At 40.1% G+C, this 25,306-nt stretch overlaps 1 protein-coding gene across 1 annotated transcript; it reads left to right on the top strand.

Moving 5' to 3' along the window:
- Nucleotides 1-239: 239 nt before the first annotated feature.
- LOC126646138 (microtubule-associated protein 1B-like) lies at nucleotides 240-24,292 on the top strand. Its single transcript, XM_050327233.1, has 4 exons — nucleotides 240-401; nucleotides 10,310-16,442; nucleotides 18,645-18,883; nucleotides 19,562-24,292. Exons 1-4 carry the CDS (start codon nucleotides 270-272, stop codon nucleotides 19,715-19,717), a joined length of 6,660 nt encoding a protein of 2,219 aa, XP_050183190.1. The 5' UTR covers nucleotides 240-269; the 3' UTR covers nucleotides 19,718-24,292.
- Nucleotides 24,293-25,306: the final 1,014 nt, after the last annotated feature.

Genomic DNA, 25,306 nt, shown 5'->3' with positions numbered 1-25,306 from the left:
CCTGGTTAGGTGATCTACAACAAACTCCCATCAGGATATCTGCCTTGTCGGCCTTCCCCCTGATTTTTAACCATAAACACTCAACTCAATCATCACCATCAAGCTCCAGACAATAAAAGCACTTCATAACTTGAAATGTTTTGACAGTCCTATGGAGACTTTGGTGCAAAATATGTTTTAAATTAGGTGAGGTAAACCTTATGTTCTCAGAGGAATGTACAAACATGGTAACTCCCATGTGTTTCTCTCCTCCACTTTAGGTGCGCTTAATGATCACAGATGCTGCAAGACACAAGCTCCTTGTTCTCACTGGACAGTGCTTTGAAAACACAGGAGAACTCATTCTCCAGTCAGGGACCTTCTCCTTCCATAGTTTCATAGAGATCTTCACGGATCAAGAGGTGTGTTCAGAAGTGTTTTCCATATATAGTCATGTGATGGCAGAAATTTTTAAAAGACTAAAAATGACCCTCTGTGTTGTTAGAAGTAGCATTGGCTAACTAATACTGATGCTTTTTATACTTCATTATAGGCTTTCTTTCAAGACATTTAATTTACTTTAGTTTTGATGTACATTTCTTCACAAAGGAATTATGTTTTCATTTGAGGAATTAAATTGTAGCTTCAAGAAACAGAAAACCAAGGACAATTTTGACAATGGAAGGAGATAGTGTTGTATTTAAAATACACAACTTGTTTATCGAAGGTGTACATACAAAGCAGTCAAATTTGACAGCAGGTTCTTGCCTGCTGGCAGCTAAGTAATAAGTGACATTAAACAAAACAGAGGCTATCTGTTGGAATGGCTGTAGTTTTTTGCACCACCTACCTGTTTGGCTTCTTTACTGTAGTGTTTAAAATCTTGATAGTGAAATCTGTAAATCTTGTGGGATTTAGAGACCAAAAATATAAGAATGATGCATATCAATGCTGTTTCTTTCATGACTTGTCATTTTGCTGTCTTGCTTAATGTACTGTGTCTGAAAGTTCTCATAGGGCAAGAACCAATAGTAAACAAGCTGTCACACTTAATTTGGCTGCTGTGTAAAGTATATATTTAAATAAAGTATATGGCTGTCTCTAGGTATTTAGTTCCTAATATTAAATAAGAGCATTTCAGTGGAGTGAGTTTGAAAGTTGAGCACTGAAAAAGTAAAGTTTGCATGAGCTCCAGTGTGATCTTGTATCCATTTGGGGACAGACATTTAGCAGAGTCTGTTGCAATAGGACAAAGGTGTAACGTTTTTAAATTAAAAGAGGGTTGATTCAGACTAAATATAAGAAATCATTTTTTTTACAATGAGAGTGGTGAAACACTGGAACAGGTTGCCCAGAGATGATGTAGACCTGCAATGTCACCCATCTAGTGGATGAAGGGAAAGAGGTGGATGTAGGTTTTCTGAATGTCCCTCACAGCATCCTTATGGACAAGTTGCCCAACTATGAGATGAGAAGGTACATGGTATGCTGGGTCAAGAACTGGCTGAAGAGCAGGGCTCAAAGGGTTGTAGTGAATGGGACTATATTTGGCTGGTGCCCAGTCACTAGTGGTGTTCCTCAGGGCTCAATTCTAGGGCCAGTTGTGTTCAGTGTATTTATCAACGATCTGGATGCAGGAGTCGCATGGACCATTAGCAAATTTGCTGATGATACTAAAGTGGGAGGTGCTCTTGACTGTCTTGACAGACAAGAGGCCTTGCAGAGGGATCTAGATAGATCAGAGCATTGGACAATGAAATTTAATAAGTCCAAATGCTGGATTCTGCACCTGGGACAGAGTAAAACCAGGTATGAGCATAGATTGTGAGAGGAGTGGCTGGACAGCAGCTCTGCAGAAAGGGATCTGGAGGAACTGGTTGAAAGAAGTTTCACTGTGGTTTTTTCTTTGCTTTTTTACAGACAAAGCCATGTCTGGCCTAGTGGAGAGATTTATTTATACTCATATATGGGCGGAGGAGCTCACGGTGAACAAACGCACACAAACCAATATGATTTAAGCAGGATGTTCCACTTTATTTACATAACCCAGTCTCTTATATACCTTCAGAGCCCTGCAGCGCATGAACACCTTCAAACCATTGGTCAAATGCTGTAAATCACGAACCAAACGTATCACTAACACCCTTTCCATTGGGTATATGCAGCTTTGCACACAATCTGAAATCATTATCTTTCTCCAAAAACTCCTCCTTATTATCTAAATAGTTTACATTCTTGCAGCCTGTTATCAATGCCCAGTACTTTTCCCACAACCTGCAAGCAGGCCTCTTGCTAAGACAGGCTAAGGCCTATTAGTATGGCTTGTTCATAGTGTATCTTTTTTCAGCTGCGCATACCACACTCATATAAAATGGTTTAAATATAACAAAGAAAGATAGAAAATATGTATTTTCTGCTTTATTTAGTTATTGGTTTGATAATTTTTCTGTAGATAACAGCCACTTTCTTTGGTGCATTTTATTATTGGTAAGTGCTGAAAATAAATTATGTAACACAAAGAAAGGAAGCAAGATATAGACACACAGAGGCCCACAGAGATCTGCTGCAATCAAGCATCTTTTTTTATATATCCATTTTTTCTGCTGATTCGGTTTGTAGTCCATGACTTTCAAATTATTCAGCTGTATCATAATCTATATCATCTTTATGAAAAATGTTCCTATAGCTTGAACTCACAATTGAGTGTCTGCAAAGAAGTTTGTGGTATTTTGCATGATACTACCATGTGGCTATGTTTTGCATTAAATTTTATGTCTGAATTAATTCTATAAAGTTTACATAATTTATGGTCTCTTTGTTGAGAGCAAATACAACAGAAATGGGCTACATTTGATCTAATTTCCTGTTAAAAAGTCAAATGCGTCTGTGGAATTGGGAGAAGATATAAAGTATATCATACCCTTTCCCGTTTGTTTGCATACTAATGTGGAACCATCAAATATTGAAATATTGCTTTTTAGTTCATATTAGAATAGACCAATAGCTCTTCATACTATGGCATAGAACTTATTGTTTTCTGTGCCTTTATTTCAGTAGATCATTTTGGTACTAGCATGTTGTCATGATTTAGGAATGGTACTCCCCAATTTAGTGCCCCTATCAAGACTCTCCCAAACCAGACACCACTCATTCCTCCCCTCCTCCCCACCCATCCCAAGTGAAAGCACAAAAGGCGAAGATCACGGGTTAAGAACAATTTACTGGAAACAGCAATGAGATAAGAAAATGAACGGTAACAGCAACAATATTAATAACAAAAGGTATAAGACAAAGAAATTATTTGCACAGGAAACCACAATGAATACCGACTGGCTATTCCTTACCATGTTTGTATCTTGACCAGAAAAAGGATGCCCTTCTCCTCCAAAACCAGAGAGTCCCTTTCCCCCACCCCAGCAATGATGTGAGGTGGTATCAAATAACATTAGGGTCTGGCCATGCCCCCCTCCTATCTACTGTAAAAAATTAACCCTGTCCTGGCTTGAACCAGGACATTATCCATCCCTTATTCTATGCCATCTACGGCATGCCCAGATCCTTCCAACTATATACATATACTTTTATATATATATATATATATATATATATATACACACAAGCACAGGTATCATTTTCATAGTCAATGGCTGTCCCACCAAGATGTATTGTTGAGTTCATTTAGTCCATGACTGTGGGTTCTATATGTCCTAGCTGTCTTCCAGGGTAGCAGAGTTGGTGTGCTGTTGGCTGGTTGCAAGCTGCATCAGGAGTTCACGACTGGTGTATCTAGAGCAGTTCATCCTCATTGTCCATGGTAGTTACAGCAGTGTCATTCAGCAACCAATATTATATAATTCACCATTACAGACTGTTCTCACCCAAAAATCAAATCCCCTTGAGGTACATATCATGTTTCTCCATCCCTCTGCATTTCCCAACAAGTACACCAAAGTGTCTTCCCTAACACATTCCTCATATGCACCATGGGGGCTTTATCCCCTTCTACAGTACGTGGAGATTTGATTGGGCAGGGCCAGCTCAATTGGTAGAGCATGTAGGGTTAACTAACCAGGTGGCCTTTGCTAAATGTGTATCCCAATGTTTGAAGGTCCCACCACTCATTGCTTTTAATGTGGTTTTTAACAGTCCATTGTACTGTTGCATGATAGGGAATATGATATACCCACTCAATGTCATGCTCTCTGGCCCAGGTGTCTATGAGTCTGTTTTTGAAATGTGTCCTGTTCTCTGGCTCAATTCTTTCTGGGGTGCCATGTCACCACAGGACTTGCTTTTCAAGGCCCAAGAGGGTGTTCCAGGCAGTGGTGTGAGGCACAGGGTACATCTCCAGTCATCCAGTGGTTGTTTCCACCATTGTAAGCATGCAGCACTTGCCTTGGCAGATCTGTGCAAGTGTGATGTAATCAATCTGACGGACCTCCTCACATTTAAATTTCAACCACCATCCACCATACCACAAAGGCTTTACCCACTTGACCTGCTTGATTGCAGTGCATGTTTCACAGTTCTGGATAACCTGGGAGATAGTGTCCATGGTTAAGTCCACCCTTTGATCACGAACCCATCTATATGTTGCATCTCTGCCCTGATGACCTGAGGCATCATGGGCCCACTGAACCAGAAATAATTCACCCTTATATTGCCAGTCCAGATCCACCTGATACACTAATCTTGGCAGCCCAATCCACTGGTCCGTGTTGCGATGTTCTTCAGTAGCCTGACTCTTGGATACGGGTGCATTTACATGACGGACTTATACAGCCAACCTCTCTACCTAGGCAGCAATGTCTTGCCACAATTCAGCAGCCCAGATGGGTTTCTCTCTGTGCTGCCAATTGGTCTTTTTCCATTGGTCAATCCACCCCCACAGAGCATTTGCTACCATCCAAGAGTCACTGTAGAGGGAGAGCGCTGGCCATTTCTCTCGTTTAATCTAAATAATCTTTAATATCTAAAGCCAGCTGGATGGCTTTCAACTCTTCAACCTGACTTGATCCACCTTGTCCCTCAGTAGCTTAAGGACTCCATATGGCAACTTTCCATTTTCGATGTATCCCTACAATATGGCAGGAAACATCAGTGAAGAGAGCATATCACCTGTCATTTTCTGGTTGCTGACTGTATGGTGGGGCATCCTCAACACATCACCTTTTGCTCCTCCAGTTCATGGGGACAGTGTGAGAGGCACCTGTGTGCGATGCGAGCAGGTGAATGATTTGCTGTGCATGGTAGCAGAGCTCAAGGAAGAGGTAGAGAGGCTGAGAAGTATTAGGGAAAGTGAAAGGGAAACAGACTGGTGGAGTCACACCCTTTCGACCTCCAAGGAAGTCCAACAGGACACAGTGACACCCTGCCCCTCCTGCCATCAGGCAGATGGAGCAAACTGAGTGGGTGGGGGGGAATGGAAACAGGTCCTGTTCAGGGAGGTAAAAGAACACCCTCTCAACCCCCATCACCTCCCTGGGTGCCCTTAAAGAACAGATATGAGGCCCTAGGCTCAGAAAGTCAAGTAGAGGTCAGGCAAGAGGAAGATCTGTCTGCAGGTTGCACCCTGTCTACCAGATGGGTTACAACTACAGCTATAAGGAAAAAAAGAAGGGTAGTTGTAAGAGGTGACTGTGCAACTGCACCTGCTTTCCCAGGTCTAATGCCTGCCTGGTACCCAACAGATTACTCCCTTTTGAGGGGAACTGAGGGCCCTATATGTCAACCAGATCCATTCTACAGGGAGGTTTGCTGCCTTCCCGGAGCCAGGGTGAGGGACATTGGTAGGAGACTTCCTGAGCTAATTCGAACCTCAGATTACTATCCACTGTTGGTAATCCAGGCTGGTAGTGATGATATTAATAGAAGAAGTGCCAGGGCAATCAAAAAGGATTTCAAGGCACTGGGTAGATCAGTTCATGGGACAGGTGCACAGGTAGTATTTGCCTCAGTTCCTGTACTTGCTGGAATGAATGAGGAGGTGAATGAGAAGTGTAGGAAAGCCTACCTTATCAATAGGTGGCTAAAGGATTGGTACCACCGTCAAAATTTGGGGGTTTTTGACCATGGGACAAACTCCATAGTGTTGCCTAAATGGCTGTGGGGAAAAAAAGACTCCAAGCCAAATTTAGGTAGGAGATAAGATAAGGATACAAAAGCTTTAATGAGCCCCCAGGCTTTCTGGAATACCCCCACCGCGCGCTCTCGAAATACAGATGTCCACGGTTTTTATAATGATTTTCGCCCAATCCCCGTCCTGCCACCACCCAGGTTCTGCCCCCTCCACGCCTCTTGGAAATTGGGTCTGGGGGCGTTTTGGGACCCCCTCTTCTTCATCTTCATCTTCCTCAGAGCACGTAATGTCCTTGGAGGCCTTCCAGAATTCTAGGCCTGGAGGTTGTTGAGTCTATGGCTGTATCTTCTTCCATAGGGTTAGGGTGTTCTTTTACAATTCTACCTTGAAAAAGAGACTAAATAGGGTGTGGAATTTAGGGAATTGATATGGGTGAAAGAGGAAGGGTTAATCAAAAACACTTTTACTGTAAACCCACAAGAGTCCCCCTTATCCCCCTGTATTTCGTTTAATGTAAGTTGTACTTTTACAAGAAGGCAATGTGCTGTACTAAGAGCATTAGACCTTAAAGGAACCACAACAAACACTAGACAAAGAACTCAACACACATAAATCTCATCCAGAGGAGCCAAGGTAGACATTTGAATAGGTAAAGTAGGCCTAGAGTCAAGGGTTTCTTGAAGCTTGAACGATTAGAACACAGAACAATGGAAAGAACAAAAGGTCACGGATGTCACCCGAGGAAGATGAGTAAAATGCAGACCCCAGGATGAAGGCAGGCAGGAACTCCCACCATAATATTCCTCAAAATAGAGACCACGCCTCAATCTCCACCCCGACTCCACCTACTATGAATATTGTAATCTAATGATGCAATACTATGATTATGCATATGATTATGTTGTAATCATGATTAGAAACTGTATAAATTGCTTGTTTTTACTGAACCACTTCGGAGCTTTTTTGTCCAGCCTGAGCTGGAAGCTACCCCGGCGTCGTTAATCATTCAATAAATACCTGCTGTTTATAGGCTCAAAATTCTGCCTTTAAGCAGTTTTTTTTAAAGCTGTCTTTTTTTGGGCATCATGGGAATGAGTGACAGGGGTTTGAGCTGGTGTGTTAAGGGTAAAGGGATAATATGCTGCTACATTTACTACATAACTACTTCTAAGATCTACAAAAATTAAAAAAATCAAAACATCAAAACTCCAAGGTATCAATAGTTAAATCAGATGGGCTTTATGTATCTAGGCAGGGCAAAAGGACTGTAGCCCATAAGTTAGCAGGGTTCATCAGGAGGGCTTTAAACTAGGTTTGAAGGGGGAAGGGGTTGAATCCAGGCTCTCCAAAGAGAAGCCCAGGGATAAAAAGCCCGAGTTAAGAGTAAAATCAGTAGCCCAGCTGAAGTGCATGTACACTAATGCATGCAGCATGGGCAACAAACAGGAGGAGCTGGAAGCCATCATGCAGCAGGAAAGCTATGACGTAGTTGCTATCACAGAAATGTAGTGGGATGACTCACATGACTGGAGTGCTGCCATGGATGGCTACAAGCTCTTCAGAAAGGATAGACAGGGTAGGAGAGGTGGAGGGGTGACTCTATATGTTGGAGAGTCTCTTGACTCTGTAGAACTTGAGGTCACCAATGATAAGGTCTGCTAGATCATAGCATTAAGTGCCACATTCACTCTCTTCCTAAATACCTCTAGGGATGGTGACTTCACCACCACCTTGGACAGCCTATTCCATAGCCCAATCACTCTCTCTGTGAAGAATTTCTTCCTAATGTCTAACTGAAACCTCCACTGGTGCAGCTTCAGACTGTGCCCTCTTGTCCTACTGCTAGTTGCCTGGGAGAAGAGACAGATACCCACCTGGCTACAACCTCCCTTCAGGTAGTTCTAGAGAGTGATAAGGTCCCCCCTGAGCCTTCTCTTCTCCAGGCTAAACAACCCCAGCTCCCTCAGCTTCTCCTCATAAGACTTGTGCTCCAGTCACTTCACCAGCCTTGTTGCCCTTCTTTGGACACATTCCAGCACATCAATATCCTTCCTAAATTGAGGGGCCCAGAACTGGACACAGTACTTGAGTGTTGAGTACAAGGGAAGAATCACTTCCCTTGTCCTGCTGGCCACACTATTCCTGATACAAGCCAGGATGCCATTGACCTTCTTGGCCACCTGGGCACACTGCTGGCTCATGTTCAGCCTCCTGTCAATCAGAACCAAGTGACATTGTGACCAGTGGCTCCATACCTAATACAGAAAAATGCATAGATCAAATTTGTTTCCAACACACTCTAGGCAGATCTGTTGTTATCTCAACCCTTCATGCCCCAAGCTGGGTGCTAAATAAGGCTGTTGTGGTTTAGGAATGGTACTCCCCAATTTAGTGCCCCCACCAAGACTCTCCCAAACCAGACGCTGCTTGTTCCCCCTCCCCACCCTGACTGAAAGCACAAAAGGCAAAGATCACAGGTTGAGATAAGAACAATTTACTGGAAACAGCAACAAGGTAAGAAAACGAACCGTAACAGCAACAATATTAATAACAAAAGATATAAGACAAAGAAATTATTTACATGGAAAACCACAAAAAAACCCAACTGGCTCCTCCAGACCACATTTTCTCCTGAATGGAAAAAGGACACCCTTCTCCTCCGAATCCAGAGACAGTCCCTTTCCCCCACCCCTGGCAATGACATGAGAGGGTATCAAATAACATTAGGGTCTGACCACTCTCCCCTCCCAGCTTCTGTAAAAATTTAACCCTGCCCTGGCTGAAACTAGGACACATGTTATTAAACACTGTCAAAATTAATGGAGTTATTCTAGATTTTCACTTTTGTGATCCAAGTGTTTAAAATAAAAATAATAACACAATTGATTTTAACCATAACACTTTTTTTGGTTCTTTCTTTAACCCTGAATTTATATTATTTTATTTATAAAACTATATATATATATCATTATAATATAGCATATATTGCATAATATGATATGTGTATTTTTATATATATTTGTCATAGTTTAATCCCAGCTGGCAATTAAGCCCCATACACCAGCTTACTTAGAGACTCGAAGGGGTAAAAGTGAGAAAACTCGTGGGTTGAGACAGGCAGTTTAATAGGAAAAGTAAAAGTCATGCATGCAAGCAAAGCTAAATAATTAGTTCACTGCTTCCCATGGGCAGGTAGGTGTTCAACCATCTCCACAAAAGCAGGGCTCCATCATGAATGATGGTGACTTGAGAAGACAAACACCATCACTCCACATGTCCTCCCCTTCCTTCTTCCCCCAGCTTCATATGATGAGCATGACATCATACGGTCATATCCCTTTGCTCAGTTGGGGTCAGCTGTTCTGGCTGTGTCTCCTTCCAACTCCTTGTGCACCCACAGCCTACTCATTGGTGGTGTGATGTGAGAAGCAGAAAAGGCCTTGACTCTATGGAAGCACTTTTCAGCATTCGCTAAAACATCACTGTATTATCAACACTGTTTTCAGCACAAATCCAAAACACATCCCCATACTAGCTGCTGTGAAGAAAATTAACTCTATCCCAGCCAAAACCAGAACAATAGAACATATATAACTATATTTGCCTCACAAATACAAAACTTGCAACTGTTTGCATTTTTGATGCAATAAATAATTTCTTAGTATTCTGGAAAACTGTCCTGCAGTTTGGGAGCCAGAAGCCAGTCTGCAAAAAGAACTGTGGTGTTGTGGAATACATCCTGTGTAAGGAGGGGATGAGGAAGACAGCTGCTCCAGGAGTATTCTAGCCTTCTCTGGGCTGCAGTTATTGTCTTCTTGTTAAGAGGATGTGCTGTTTCTCTTAGATATTTGGCTGGCTCTTCTGAATGAGCAGGGGTAGCAAGGAGACTTATGAGCCAATGGCAGAAATAGTGGCAACTCTGGCAACATTAGCTTCATAGCCCTCATCCCCTCTAAATAAAAGCTTGTACTGTCCTATAAAGGGTAGAGGAGGGGTGGGGGAGCCTCAGGGTACTTTCCTCCTTTAGGCCACGAGGAAGGGACCTTTCCTCATAAACTTTGCATTTAAAAAAAATGCAGTAGAAAACTAATTGTGCTCACAGGTTCCTTTAGCTTCTAGGATGGGTACTCAACAGTGCAGAAGCGAATGAAAAAGGTTTTATCTCATCCAGAAGCATTATGTACTGATAATAATTGTCATTAACAAATTAATTTACATGCATCTTCTTGTGGTTTTGTTTTACAACCCTAGATTGGTGAATTATTGAGCACCACACACCCTGCCAACAAAGCCAGCTTAACTCTTTTCTGCCCTGAGGAAGGAGAATGGAAAAATTCCAACCTTGACAGACACAACCTTCAAGACTTTATTAACATTAAACTCAACTCAGCTTCCATATTGCCCAAAATGGAAGGACTCTCTGAATTCACTGAGTATCTGTCAGAATCAGTAGAAGTGCCATCGCCCTTTGACATTTTGGAACCTCCAACTTCAGGAGGCTTCTTGAAACTCTCTAAACCCTGCTGTTATATTTTCCCTGGTGGAAGAGGGGATTCTGCGTTGTTTGCAGTGAATGGATTCAACATGCTTATCAATGGAGGATCCGAAAGAAAATCTTGCTTTTGGAAACTTATCCGGCACTTGGACAGAGTAGATTCCATTCTACTCACTCACATTGGAGATGATAACCTGCCAGGAGTCAATAGCATACTTCAACGAAAGATAGCTGAGTTAGAAGAGGAACAGTCCCAAGGGTCTACTACCAACAGTGACTGGATGAAAAATCTGATCTCACCTGATTTAGGAGTCGTATTCCTTAATATACCTGAGAACCTGAAGAATCTGAATCCTGACTTTGGAGTAAAAAGGAGTGTAGAAGAAGCTTGTTTTACTCTCCAGTATTTAAATAAATTGTCTATGAAACCAGAACCTCTTTTCAGAAACATAGGGAATACCACTGACCCCATCATTTTATTTCAGAAAATGGGAGTTGGCAGACTTGAGATGTATGTGCTTAATCCTGTTAAAAATAGCAAAGAGATGCAATATTTTATGCATCAGTGGAGTGGTACTAGCAAAGATAAAACTGAATTCCTGCTACCAAATGGCCAAGAACTAGACATTCCATTATCCTATTTCACCTCTGTCTCATCCCTGATTGTGTGGCATCCAGCTAATCCTGTAGAAAAAATAATCCGAGTTCTGTTTCCTGGAAACAGCACCCAATATAATATTCTAGAGGGACTAGAAAAACTCAAACACTTAGACTTTCTTAAACAACCAATGGTTACGCAAAAAGACCTAACTGGAAACATTGCTAGCCCAGCTGTGAAACAAGCAAAATTGAAACAGCAAACAGACAGCAAGGAGAGTCTGAAGCCTGCTGCAAAGACGCCAAGCAAGCCTGTCAGAAAGGAATCTAAAGAAGAAACACTGGAGCCTGCAAAACCTAATTCAGCACTGGAAAAGATTCAGAAATTGGAAAGCAAAGAAAAAGTTCCAGTTAAAAAAGAGAAACCAGCAGAAGTGGAGACCAAACCTATAGTGGCAGAAAAAGATGTAACAATTAAAGAAAAACAATTAGTGAAATATGAAACTCCTGAAAAACAAGTTACATATGTAAAACCAAAAGTGGTAAAGGACAAGCCAGTGAAAAAGGAAGTCAAAGCAAAACCTGCAGAAAAGAAAGAGGAAAAAGAAAAATCAAAGAAAGAGGTTTCTAAAAAAGAAGAGAAAACACCCATCAAAAAAGAGGAAAAACACAAAAAAGAAGAGATCAAGCAAGAAGTTAAAAAAGACGTGAAAAAGGAAGAGAAGAAGGAAACTAAGAAGGAAGTAAAGAAAGAAGCTCCACCAAAGGAAGTTAAAAAAGAAGGTAAAAAAGAAGAGAAGGAAATTAAGAAGGAAGAAAAAGGAATCAAAAAAGACATCAAGAAGGTTCCTAAAGAAACAAAGAAGACATCTGCTCCTTCGACTGAAGTAAAAAAGCCAGCAGCAAAGCCTAAACCACAAAAGAAGGAGGAACCTGCTAAAAAAGAAGCAATATCTGCTGGAAAGCCAAAGGAAAAAATAAAAATTAAGACTGTGAAGAAGGATATTGAAGTCAGTGGAGCTCAAGGTGCCCTTGCAGCAGTTGTAGCCACTACCACCACTGTAGCAGCTGCAGAAATTACAACTAGTGAAAAAGAACTTCAAGTTGAGAGATCCCTTATGTCTTCACCAGAGGATTTAACAAAGGATTTTGAGGAATTAAAAGCTGAAGAAATAAAAGCAATAAAAGAAATGAAACTTCAAGTTGCACTTATAGAAGATGAACTGAAACTCACTGGCACAGAACAAAAAGAGGCCTTTGAAGTCAAAAAAGAAAAAATAGATAATGAAGGACCTGCTGAGTCCTCTGATGAAGGTGTAACTACCACAGAGGCTGAGGGTGAGTGTGGACAAACACCTGAAGAATTGGAACCTGTGGAAAAACACAGGGTTGATGACCATGAAAAGTTTGAAGATGAGGGAACTGTCTTGGAAGAATCATATGAAGGAGGATATTATGAGGAAAAAGCAGAGACAGAAGAAGCTGAAGAACAAGGTGAAGATGAGAGGGTAAAGACACAACTGGTCACCACAAAACCATATATGAAGAAAGCAAGAAAAATGGAAGAGAGTTCAGATGAAATAATGGCTGAAGCAGATACTAATATTAAAGCTGAAAAATATATTGAAAACACAGATGATGAGGCATCAGATGAACAGGCTGAGCAAGACAGGGAAGAAGCAGTAGAAAAGGCAGAAACTGAAGAGACTGAAGAAGAGGAAGAAGACAAAGCAAAAGACATTAGAGATGAAGAGGAAACTGAAAAAATAGAAGCTGAAGAAGATTATGTGATGGCTGTGGTAGACAAAGATGCAGAAGTTGGTGAAGTTGAAGATAAATATGGCCTACTCATATTTACACCAACAAAACACTCAGAGCCTCAGTCTCCAGCAGTTGAACTGACTTCTTCTATTCGTGATGAAACATTACCTGGTGGTTCAGAAAGTGAAACCACTGTTTCTGATGAAGAAGAGAGGGAAGATCCACATGAGGAATTCACTGCTACTTCAGTTTATACACAGTCTACCATTGAAATATCCAGTGAACCAACTCCAATGGATGAAATGTCTATACCCCATGATGTCATGAGTGATGAAACTAACAATGAGGAAAGTGAGTCACCTTCTCAAGAGTATATGTACATTACCAAGTATGAGACATCACTGTACTCTCAAGAATTTTCTAGACCTAAACTTTCTCCACTTCCAGATGCTTTTAATGGATCATCAGAGGGATCCAAAACAGAGGCCACAGAAGGTAAAGACTATAATGCCTCAGCTTCTACCATCTCACCACCTTCTTCATTAGAGGAAGACAAATTCTGTAAATCTGCATTCCAAGATGTATACTGTCAAAAAGGAAATGAAATCCAAGGCACTGACAAATTAGAAATCAAAGAAGCCTATCCAGAAGATTGTGGAAAACATAGTCCAACCAAGACCCCAGCTAACAGTTTGTCCCCTCCATCACCTGTTGCCAAAACACCACTGGTTGAATGCTGTGTGAACTTTTCACTCACACCCAGTGAGATCAAGGTCTTGGTTGAGCCTGTACCCATTGCTATGTTGTCTGATGTACATCAAGAAGTTGCCAAAGAGCACTGTGCAAGCCCTGATCATAAAACATTAGAAGTACCATCTCCCTCACAGTCTGCTGCTGGTAGTTCTGGCCACACACCTTATTATCAATCTCCCACTGATGAAAAATCCAGTCAGATTCCCTCTGAAACCAGTGAAAAGTTAACAGAAGTTCCTGTTATCTTTGAAGTCAGTGAAGACAAAGATGAGTCTGCAAAACCCAGAATAAGCCCTATGGATGAGCCTGTGCCAGATTCAGAATCTCCTATTGAAAAGGTTCTCTTGCCTCTACGGAGTCCGCCACTGATAGGTTCAGAGACCACTTATGATACATTTTTGAGTGATGATGTAAAGTTTCCCACCAGAGATTATGGAAATCCTTCTGAGGGGAAACCTGAAAAGGAAAAATCACCTGTTCAGATGAGCCCAGCTTCTGAAGCCAGCTCTGTGGGCCTTTTCCAAGAAAAACAAGATGAAAAAAGCATGGAGTTTACGGTAATTAAGGAAAGTTTAAACCTAGAAAGGAAAATTGGGGATACAGAACCCAGCAGCTCCCAGTCTTCACTGGTCTTGGATGAGCAGAAGTTAGCAGGTGATCTCTCACCTACTCAAATAGATATTGGTCAGTTTGGTTCCTTAAAAGAAGAGACCAAAATGTCAATTTCGGAAGGCACTGTTTCTGACACATCTGCAACTCCAGTTGATGAGGTTGTAGCAGAAGACACCTATTCCCACATAGAAGGAGTAGCTTCTGTCTCTACAGCATCTGTTGCTACTAGTTCATTTCCAGAACCAACTACTGATGATGTGTCTCCTTCTTTGCATGCTGAGGTTGGATCACCCCACTCTACTGAAGTCGATGATTCCCTTTCAGTGTCAGTTGTACAAACACCAACAATGTTTCAGGAAACAGACATGTCTCCATCTAAGGAAGAATGCCCAAGGCCCATGTCAATTTCTCCACCTGATTTCTCACCTAAAACTACAAAATCAAGAACCCCAGTGCACAATCACAGATCTCCTGAGCAGTCAACTATGTCAATAGAATTTGGTCAGGAGTCTCCTGAGCAGTCTTTAACAATGGACTTTAGCAGGAAATCTCCAGACTATCCTACTGTAGGCACTAGTATACACCATATATCTGAAAATGGACCAACAGAAGTAGATTACAGCCCTTCAAATATACAGGACTCTATTTATGCATGGAAGATTTCCCCTGTGGAGCAGTCATCTTACTCTCAGGAGAAGGACATTTCAGAAATTATTTCAGTTTCTCAAATTGAAGTTTCATCCTCGACTTCATCAGCTCATACACATTCCCAGTTAACTTCGCCACTGCCAGAAGAAACCTTTTCAGGTGCTGTTCCACCCAAACATATGACACTACATTCTTCTCTTATCTCAGAAAAGATGCAGAGTTTAGGAGAAAAGCTTTCATCAAAGTCTGATCTATCTCCATTAACTCCAAGGGAATCTTCTCCTCTGTACTCTCCTAGTTTTCCAGATTCATCTCCTGCAATCACGGAAGCTGTGTCAGCTGGCCACACATCTTCATTATCTTTGCAAGTGTCCTCTGTCAAAGCATTTGGTTGCCAGAAACCCCTAACAAAGCACAGTCCAGAACCTTTAATCAGCCCAGAAAAAGAAGATTCAGAGAAAAGCAGCAGATCACCAGAAGAACTCAATTATTCTTACAAGGCCACAGAGAAAACTATTAGGTCACCAGAGGATATTAGCTACTCCTATGGGGCAGTTTCAAAATCTAAGTCACCTCAGGCCACAGATTATTCCTATGAGACAACAGGGAAAGCCACCAGCTCACCTGAAGCCACAGATTACTCATTTGAGACAACTGAGAAAACCACTAGATCATCAAAAGCTACTAGCTATTCCTATGAAGCAAGTGCACATTTTACTCCAGGAAAACCTTTAGCAGAATCCCATCAAGATGTTGACTTATGCCTTGTGTCCTCCTGCGAATATAAACATCCTAAAACTGAACTTTCACCCTCATTTATCAACCCAAATCCCCTTGAGTGGTTTGCAAGTGAAGAACAGTCTCAATATCAAAAGAAACCATTAACTCAATCTGGGAGAGCTCAGCCACCTTCTGGGGGAAAGCAGCAAGAGCAGCAGTGTGAGGAAACCCCTCCCACATCCATGAGCGAGTCTGCCCCATCTCAGACTGATTCAGATGTTCCCCCTGAGACTGAGGAATGCCCTTCCATCACTGCAGATGCTAACATTGATTCAGAAGATGAGTCAGAAACCATTCCGGCAGACAAGACAATTATGTACAAACAAATTGACCCATCACCTGTCCCGCTGCAGGATCACAGCCCTTCCCCTAGGCATCCTGATGTCTCCATGGTTGATCCAGAGACTTTGCCCACTGATCAGAATTTGGGTAAACCTTTGAAGAAGGACCTCAAAGAAAAGACAAAGACAAAAAAGCAGGGCACTAAGACCAAGTTGTCTTCTCCTGTTAAAAAAAGTGATAGTAAACCAAAACAAACGGCTTCACCCAAACCAACTGTAAAAGAATCTGTAGAGAAAAATTCCAAAACAGTTTTTCCAAAAAAGAAGGAGTCTGTGGAGAAAGCAACCAAAAATATCTCTAATCCAGAAGTAAAGTCTCGATTGGAAGATAAAGACAAGGACACCAAGAATGCAGCAAATACAACAACATACAAGTCAGCAAAGACTGCAACCACAGGTATAGATAGGAGTTCCCTAATGTTAAGATTTTCTTTGTTTTGCAGTGACATTAGGTTGACTTTATATCAGCTGACAATGTGGTTTGTAGCAAACCCCCAAAGTTCATGTTTTAAATATAAATCTGGTGTATTATGGCTACATTTAAATGAATGAAATGTACTGAGTTAACTTTTGAAATCTGATAAACTTGATGTGTCAGTTTTTTCAGATGTAAAGAATTAGAAAGGGTACATAAAATATAAAGAACTTAATACTAAATGTCTGAATTGTTAACCAACTAATAGAATTAAAAGTACCACTTCTGTAGGTGAAGTGAAATCAGTAGTAAAGTAAATCACTTTATTGATTGTAAGAATCATCTAGGCATAATGTTCTTAACATAAAATAATGCAATTCAATGTTGTGAGAGGCATAGGTACAATCAGACATTGGATGCTTTTATTACTTTGCTGGATTAATTTTAGAAATAGTATTTTAAAAAAATTATAACAGTTGTAAGAGCACTTTCTGTGAGCTGAGCATGTATATCACATAATTCAGTTAAAGTTTTATGCCATCAGTGATGACTAAACATACAGAAAACTAGTGTAATTTTGAATGAATGTTGTATATTCCAAGTAGTAATAAAATATGAATTAGATTACTGAAGGACACATTATGCTAATATTTTGTTTCTGTCAGATCTTGTTAGAGAGTGTTTTGGGGATGCTTGGATTTTACTCGTCAAGACTGATGTTCTATTGAGTGTTTTTTACAAGGATTCAGTACAAGCAAACCAGCATTCAGCTATCTGTAACTTCATCATTTTAAGTGGTCCACTGTTCCTTTCTTACACCATTATTTGCATGTCTCTCAGTAGATGTTTTTCAAAGCAGCAGTGCAGTTCCTCATGCTGTACATTTCTCCGGCACTTCAGTTTTATTTTAGATTCTTCTTCCTTGAAGCATACTTCTCAGGTATATTCTAGTGCTGAAGACAAGACTATTTGATAATGACATTTAAGTGAAAAATGTAGTGTCTAATATTTTATCCAATGTTGGTATCCGCAATTCAGAAAGATTCTTTATGATGAAAGATGATAAAAGATTTTGTAATATAACCAAATAATTAAAAACTCTCTAATTCAGGAAATCTTATCATATTACGATGCTTATTTGACATATTACCCTATGATGAATGGCAGGTCACACTAGACAATTGTATTGGACTTTCCTGTATTTACAATATGTGATCCTAAATAGAGTATTGTTCAGATAATTTAGTTTAACAAGCTTCATCCTCTGTAACATCATGAGGAGGTCAATAAAACATAAATAGTGATCATCTAGATAAAATTACTAGTTGAATCCTGATTGTCAGTTAACACTGTGATCCAGTGTGCAGTAAAAGCAGCTATTTTTGCTAGTATTTTTAATGTGTTTAAACTTTGAACTTCCTTTTGACCTCTTCTTAGAACAAATACTACACTATGTATAGCAGCAAAACCATGTTTCCCTCTACTTTTTGTGATAACTGGCTAGTTTGTGTATGCAAATAAGGATACAGTAGGCAAACAAACATTTGTTCTCAGTTTCCTGCAGTAATTGCTTTAGGAAGATTCTCTTTTCTCCCAAGTTCCCCTTTGCCCCTCTTTCTTCTCACATGTAGTGTCTTCCTGATGCACATGTAAGACAGTCTGAGCATATCAACAGCTACTATGTCTTGGTATGTGCTGATACTCCAAATCTCAGGATCACTTCTGCATGGCTCCCTGTATGACCCTAGCTTTTATAATCATGCATACCTGAGACTTTCAAAAAGCTTTTCTTCTTAACTAGGAAAATAATACTGTCATTTATTGAATGGTAATTCAGTAATCACAGACCTGCATAGTAATTGTTGGATAATAGTAGTATACTACTGGGAAAGGTTCAATCAAATGTTGGTTATGTGGTAGTGAGTTTTTATTGTATTATATAGTTATTTTTATTCAATTTTTTTCCTCCCAGTACAATTGTAATTGGCATACAACAAAGTTGGAATATGTTATTAGATGTAGGAGGGTAATGTCATAAGTGTTTCAGGGGACACAGAAGTACAATTGTAGCTATGTAATGTTTAACTAATGCAATTTTAAGAATATAATCTCAACAGTTATAGTGGTAATTAAAAAATGCATGTTTTAACTAGCCTGTGATATTTTTTTGTTTGATTTCCAAAGGACCTGGAAATAGTAAGTCTGCAAAATCTACAGCGGTCCCTCCAGGACCTCCAATGTATTTGGATCTGGTATACATTCCCAACCACAGCAATAGAAAAAATGTTGATGTTGAGTTTTTCAAGAGGGTGCGGTCATCCTACTATGTGGTGAGCGGGAACAATTCTGCATCTGAGGAGCCAAGCAGGGCTGTTCTGGACTCCCTGTTGGAGGGCAAGGCCCAGTGGGATGATAACATGCAGGTAGGTTTTTTGCTAGTATTTCTACCTGGAAATTTAATCTTCTATGGGAAGCAACTACAGGAAACCAGAGTGCCTATGGAGTGAGCAGTGGCTGCTGGAGACAGGAGTTCCCAGCCTGGACACCTTGTTTCACCAGTGATATGAGACGACACCCAAGTGAGGCACAGAGCTGCACCATACTCATCTGCTTCCCCATTTCTGGTCCTTCTGACCTGTCTCTGGAAAATAAAACAGGAACTGGTTTACAGGGCCATTTGTCTACTTGATGTTGTTGCTATACCATATATAATCCAAGTTTGGAAACCTTGCATTTTGTAAGTAGGAATGTTTCATGGTTTATATGGTAAACATGGAAACTTCATGTGCCTTTCCAACATGAAGTAATAAGTAAACAAAATATTTTACCATAATCTGAAGAGCTATTGGTGCAGACTACAGACTGCTACTTCTCTGGAAAGGTGCACCTTAGCACCTTAGAGAACCAAGGTTTCGTTCTGATAAACTGCTTCTTCTCAGTCATTTTATCTTATCTACATTGGTTTTTTTGTTTGTTTTTTTTTTCTGATCCACTCTTTCCAAAAGGTAATCATACTTGTTGGTTAGGACTTCTTACAAACACATTTTTCTTATCAGTTGCTTCTGTTGTCCATTCCTCAGGAGTTCTGTTTTGTGTTGCAGGTGACCTTAATCCCAACCCATGACTCAGAAGTGATGAGAGAATGGTACCAAGAGACCCATGAAAAACAGCAGGACCTCAACATCATGGTTTTGGCAAGCAGCAGCACTGTTGTTATGCAAGATGAATCTTTTCCCGCATGCAAGATTGAACTGTAAGAATCAGGCCACACACCACAAGATTTACCTTTGTTCCAGAAATTCTTCAGTTTGAAAACACCTTTTCTAAAAATTCAACCCATCTGATTCAACTGCTGAACCGTATACCTGAAAAATGCTATACCATATCACGGTGATGCAAGTCACTAATATTTTTCAGTCTTTACTGATTGCTGAGGGAAATAACAGCATTCCCATAGTAGGGTCAAAATTACTGTGAAAATACAGATCCAGTTTCATCTCCACTGAATTTTTGGAAACCATGTACTAGCAACTCCAAGTGACTCCTGTCAGGTAAAGGCATTTGTCCTCTAAAGAATTACAAAGAGAGAAAAAGAGAGAAGTAGGAGGAAAAAGTAATAAATAATTAAATCTCTAGTAGTCGTGTGGCAATAGCAGTTTATGCACTCACATGAAAAGGAGGTTTTAAATTTGTATCAATCTGAGCTATTGCAAAGGAGATCCTTACTTTACAGAATTAAGTTAGCTGCAAAATAAGAAGCAGAATGTGGCTAGGAAGGGACATATAACCTAAATGCTCATTAGTAGTTTTCCACTTTAATTTGAACCCTGCATACTGACATCCCATAACAATTGTAGGCCAAATATGCATGTAGTCTGAACCCCATTGAGAATTCTAAAATCTTTCTTTCAACATGCAAAATTGTTGGTCTAAGATGTGCTTCCAGTAAAACTCCACTCACTCCAGTCACAACTGATCAGTACATATGCTTAAACACCCATGTCCACTGTCAATTAACTGAAACAAAATACCAAAGCAGTTGGGAGTACATACAGTAGACAATTTACCTTAGAAAGTGACTTGAATGTACAAAGAAACTTGATGCACTTAGTTTTTATTGTTGAGACAGAAAATTTACAAAACATCTGTGTAGAATCATAGTTGCACCAGTAAAGAAGTGTGAGTGTGCATGAAGTGTGTACTAGAAACCTATCTGACTGATCAAACAGCTTGGTGCTATGAATTATATATGTTACTTCTGTGAACATATCATTGATGCACCAGGACAACTCGAAGCAAGATGAGAATTTTTTTTGAAAGGTTCTTTTGTATTGTGGAAGAAAGATTGAAGTGGTGTCCAGTATCAGAGCTGCAAAACTTGATAAAATATTCAGGATGATGAAAAAGGTTACCTGAAAGTCTGTATGGTATACAATCTTCCTTTGTTTTACCTTATTTTATTTGTTTAATTTAAGAGTAAATATGGGAACAAATGTACAGAAAACCTTTTTTTAGTGCCACGTGAACTTTTAATGGATTTTTAAGAAAAGTTTTCATTTACAGGAAAATGCAAAGAAAAATTTTTCAGGTGAAGGCAATTTTTTAGTAGTCTTGTAAGATAAATTAATGTTGTTTAAGGTTCTAGTGAGAATGGATATTGAGGTAATATTTGTTGAAAATAGTCAACTGCCACACTTTTATGGGAGGAGCAGGGAAGGGGCACTCTGTTGGTAAAATTGATAATAACAGAAAATGTGATTTGAAATGCTGATTGTCGAATATTTACAAGGGTTGTAATTTATATTCTTGATCCTCACAAGATCTTGAAAAAAGATAGATTAAGCAATAAGTTAAGTCCCTTTCCTTTCCTCCTTCCTCTCTCTCTTCCTTTCCCCCCTTCTCTTCCTTCTCTAGACTACTTGCAGTGGAACAGTATGTAGAACAGTTCTGTAATTTAAGACAGTTTGGATTTTTTTAGTCTCAGAAGTTTTATCCCAATTAAAAAGTCTTGTTACATTGTAGAGGGTTTGCAAACCTGAACTTATCGAAGGTGTAAAGGCCTCCAAAACAAAGATATGTGCTGGTCTGTATGATTCACCATTATGGATGGTATTAAGCTTCACAATGTAGTGAACTATGACCTCATTTTATTTTCTTTACTTATAATTTGGAGCCCCTGATGGTCTAGTGGTAAGGGCATGGCGCTGTCACCACCGAGGCCCGGGCTCGATTCCCGGTCAGGGCCGCTCCCGGGCAGATGGAGCTCGTTAGCCCTTAAAAAGGCAACCCATCTACATCCTGAGGACCTCGCTGCCACCGTCCAAGCTTGCTTGGCCCCGGCAGATGAACCTTAGGATTAAAGGGTGGGCTCAGTTCCGCGCACACTGTGTCTCACCTAAAAAATCCAATGCGCAGGCTGGAAGGTGTAAAGACCTTCCCCGGATCTTCGCTCGCGAAGACTGGCCATTATTACTTATAATTTATTTCAATTTTACATTGTTAGGATATTTTTGTTTAATAGGTATATGTTTGCACTCCAAATTTTTATGGGTTTTTTTTTAATACTGCTTTAGGACCCATTAAATGTGGGCTCCTGTGGCCTATTTAATACTGTGAATTACTGTTTGTCCACTGTTGAGATATTTGATTTATTTTTAATGTCTTTTTCATTTTAGGTCTCTCTAGCAATGATGGTTTATTTATTGCTATACTATTTAAGTTGTTAGGAACTTCACTCAGAATGACTATGACAGAAAAGGCAGATGGAAATTTATTGTGAAAACAAGCATGTTTGCTGGGCTCATAACCATTCACTTAAAATTGCTTTTGTAATACATAGTCTTCAAAGTTATAGGCAAAATGTTTAGTAGAATAGTTGCTCAATTTCTACAATATTTCAAACTTTTTGAGTGGGTGGGAACTGATTTTCTGATAATATTTGAAATGGTTTGTGCCTCTACTTTGGTAGAAAATATAATACACCAATAGTCCTCAGACTAATTTCACTTATGCCACTTACTCCTGTGATTCAGGAGCAATTTCACTACAATTAGGGAAGTTACAGTCATTTGGTCTAATGAAATTAGAATCAAGTCTTAAATCTCTCCAAGTAAGTTTGTGATGGTTCAAGCATTTATTTTACTTTAAAAATAATAATAATTAGGCAGTTACAGCCAATCTTAAAACATTTATTTATATTTTGCTGCTACAAGAATATTAAAACCCCAGTCTGACTTTTCTGAGGTATTGTAATGCCTATTCCATCCATTCCCTTTTAAATGTTAATTATGCTTGGGTGTAACACAGCAATGAACTCCTCCATTAGCTCCTCTTGCCCTTATGTCTTTCCTGCCTGTGTAACTAATCTAACTGTGCTAATCACTACATAATCCGTTTAGTCACAGTCAGCAAAATGTGGCCTATACATAAATGATGAGTGCTGTTGATCAGCATGGATTTCTAGGAGCATGGTTTGTTATTGATTAATTATACAGATGGAGCCCCTGGTGGTCTAGTGGTAAAGGCGCCGCGCTATCACCGCGGAGACCCGGGTTCGATTCCCGGGCAGGTGGGGCTCGTTAGCCCTTAAAGGCAACCCACCTACGTCCTAAGGACCTCGCTGCCACCGTCCAAGCTCGCTTGGCCCCGGCAGATGAACCTTAGGATTAAAGGGTGGGCTCAGTTCCGCGCACACTGTGTCTCACCTAAAAAAATCCAATGCGCAGGCTGGAAGGTGTAAAGACCTTCCCCGGATCTTCGCACGCGAAGACTGGCCATTATTATTATTTTAATTATACAGATTCAATAAGACACTCCATTAAAATGATGGTATTACCCCTAACAGCATCTCCAGTCATGATCTTTATGCTATTACTCTACTGTTTCATAAAATTCAATGAAGAATTAACATTAGAGATTACACGCCACTCCTTAACTTGGACAGGGCCTCTCTTTTGTGCCTTTTCAAAGTCCTGTGGTGGGCCTGACTTCATTGACCTCTACTTTTCATGCCTTCTTTCATAAAATTCACTTTTGATTTTTTTTATTATTATCTTGCATACTGTAGTGAATGGAGGTAACTGTGTATATGAATGGGGTTTTTTAATTGTCTACAATAGCTTATGCATTTTAGGAGAGTTCTAGTACTCATTTACAAAGATTTAATCAATTTGTTAATTGAATTTTCAATCCATCCTACCACAAGCAAGTCAGCTCCAAAGAGCACTTACTGTGCATTTAGGACATTTCTGTCATAGGCTTCTCTTTGTTCATCTGTTGCAAGAGGTTCTTGCTATGATGTTTTGAGAGAAATAGTAATTTTGTTTAAAATAAAAAAAGAAAAAAGTCTGTTGTGACTTTACAAAAAAAATCTAAAAAAAGTAGGTAACTAAATAAAACAATGTCATAAAAAGCTTCTCTGAACTAGACTAGCTAGGAGCTCCAGATGGCAGAGCTACCTCTTCCAGACTGAGCTGTAATCACAACTGTAAAAGAGGAAATCTGAAATATGCTTTCACACATTTGCATGTAGCCATCATCTTCAATACTATGGAAAGAAACAGTCTTGTTGCTGGCTGAAAAGCACCTCACACACCTCCTCTCTTGTTCTGAATGGTGTTTGTGTCAGTCTGCAGCTGTCTATGGTATTATGTCTTATAATCCTGTATCACTTCTCTCCAGTCATATCTAATGTAGAAAATTAGTTTCCAGTGAAAGTAATATGCAGTGCTTTTATGATATTTGTGCACAATGTCCCCTCTTCCATTGAGCATATTTGATGTAAAAGAAAAAAACTCAGTTCCACAATAAAATACAAAAGCAGTAAAGCAGTATTGACATTTCTTGTCATTCTGTATGTAAGTACTTGTAAGTTTTCCCTTCAATCATGACTACTTACTATATGGGCTTTTTCTCAAAAGGTCAATGACTATTTAAATGCTAGATAAGAACCAATCTTTATTTAGAAACTGAAAAATAAATGCCAAAAATTACTTTTATCTCTTTTGATGAAAAACATTACCATGATGTAGCTCCTTTTTGTTGTTCTCATTTCTGTATCCCTCAGCAGCATGAGAAAACACCTAATATTCAGTAAGTAGACATTCAAGGAGCTGTATTAGAGATAATACCAAATAAAGCTACATCACTGAGGTGAGCAGCTCCCATGCCAGCATGATCTGCAGTGGGACGCTCTAGCACAGTGCACAGGGGGATTTCCTGAATTGGGGAACCTCAGGGGAGCCAAGAGAGCCACCAGGAGGCTGAAGTTCAGAGACAGCAGCTCATGGGACCTCAGCACAGACAGGAGCAATCGCAGCCAACTCACAACCCCACTCCCCTGCCCCGCCCCTCATATAAAAGAAGCCCCTTGGGAGCATGGCTCATCAGCAAGAATACTGTAGTTCTGCTGGATTGAACAGGGAGCAATGGTGTCCACCTGGCAGAAGGCTACGTCCTCTCTAAACATCAGCACGTCACTGGAAGTGTTCAAGGCCAGTCTGGACAGGGCTTTGAGCAATCTGGTCTAGTGGAAGGTGTCCCAATGCATGTCAGGAGGGTTGGTACTTAGATGACCTTTAAGGTCCCTTCCAACCCAAACAATTCTATGATTCTATGTGAAGAGAAAGCTTCCTACTCTGGTACAGCCCTCATATTATTTTCCATTATTGATTTTTCATGTAGGCAGTTATGAAGTTGCAACAAGGGCAATCAAGGGAGACCTTGGGGCCTTGGGACTACTGGTTAAGAGATCAGGAGCACAAGTAGTGTTCTCTATCCTTCCAGTTGCAAGGAAGGATGAGGGAAGAAACAGTAAAGGCCAGCAGATCAATAGCTAGCTCCAAGCC

Source organism: Myiozetetes cayanensis, unplaced genomic scaffold (assembly GCF_022539395.1).
Source record: "Myiozetetes cayanensis isolate MyiCay16 unplaced genomic scaffold, myiCay2020 scf326, whole genome shotgun sequence".
Lineage (NCBI taxonomy): Eukaryota > Metazoa > Chordata > Aves > Passeriformes > Tyrannidae > Myiozetetes > Myiozetetes cayanensis.
The sequence above is the reverse complement of the archived record's forward strand: the minus strand, read 5'-3'. Positions and strand labels throughout refer to the sequence as shown.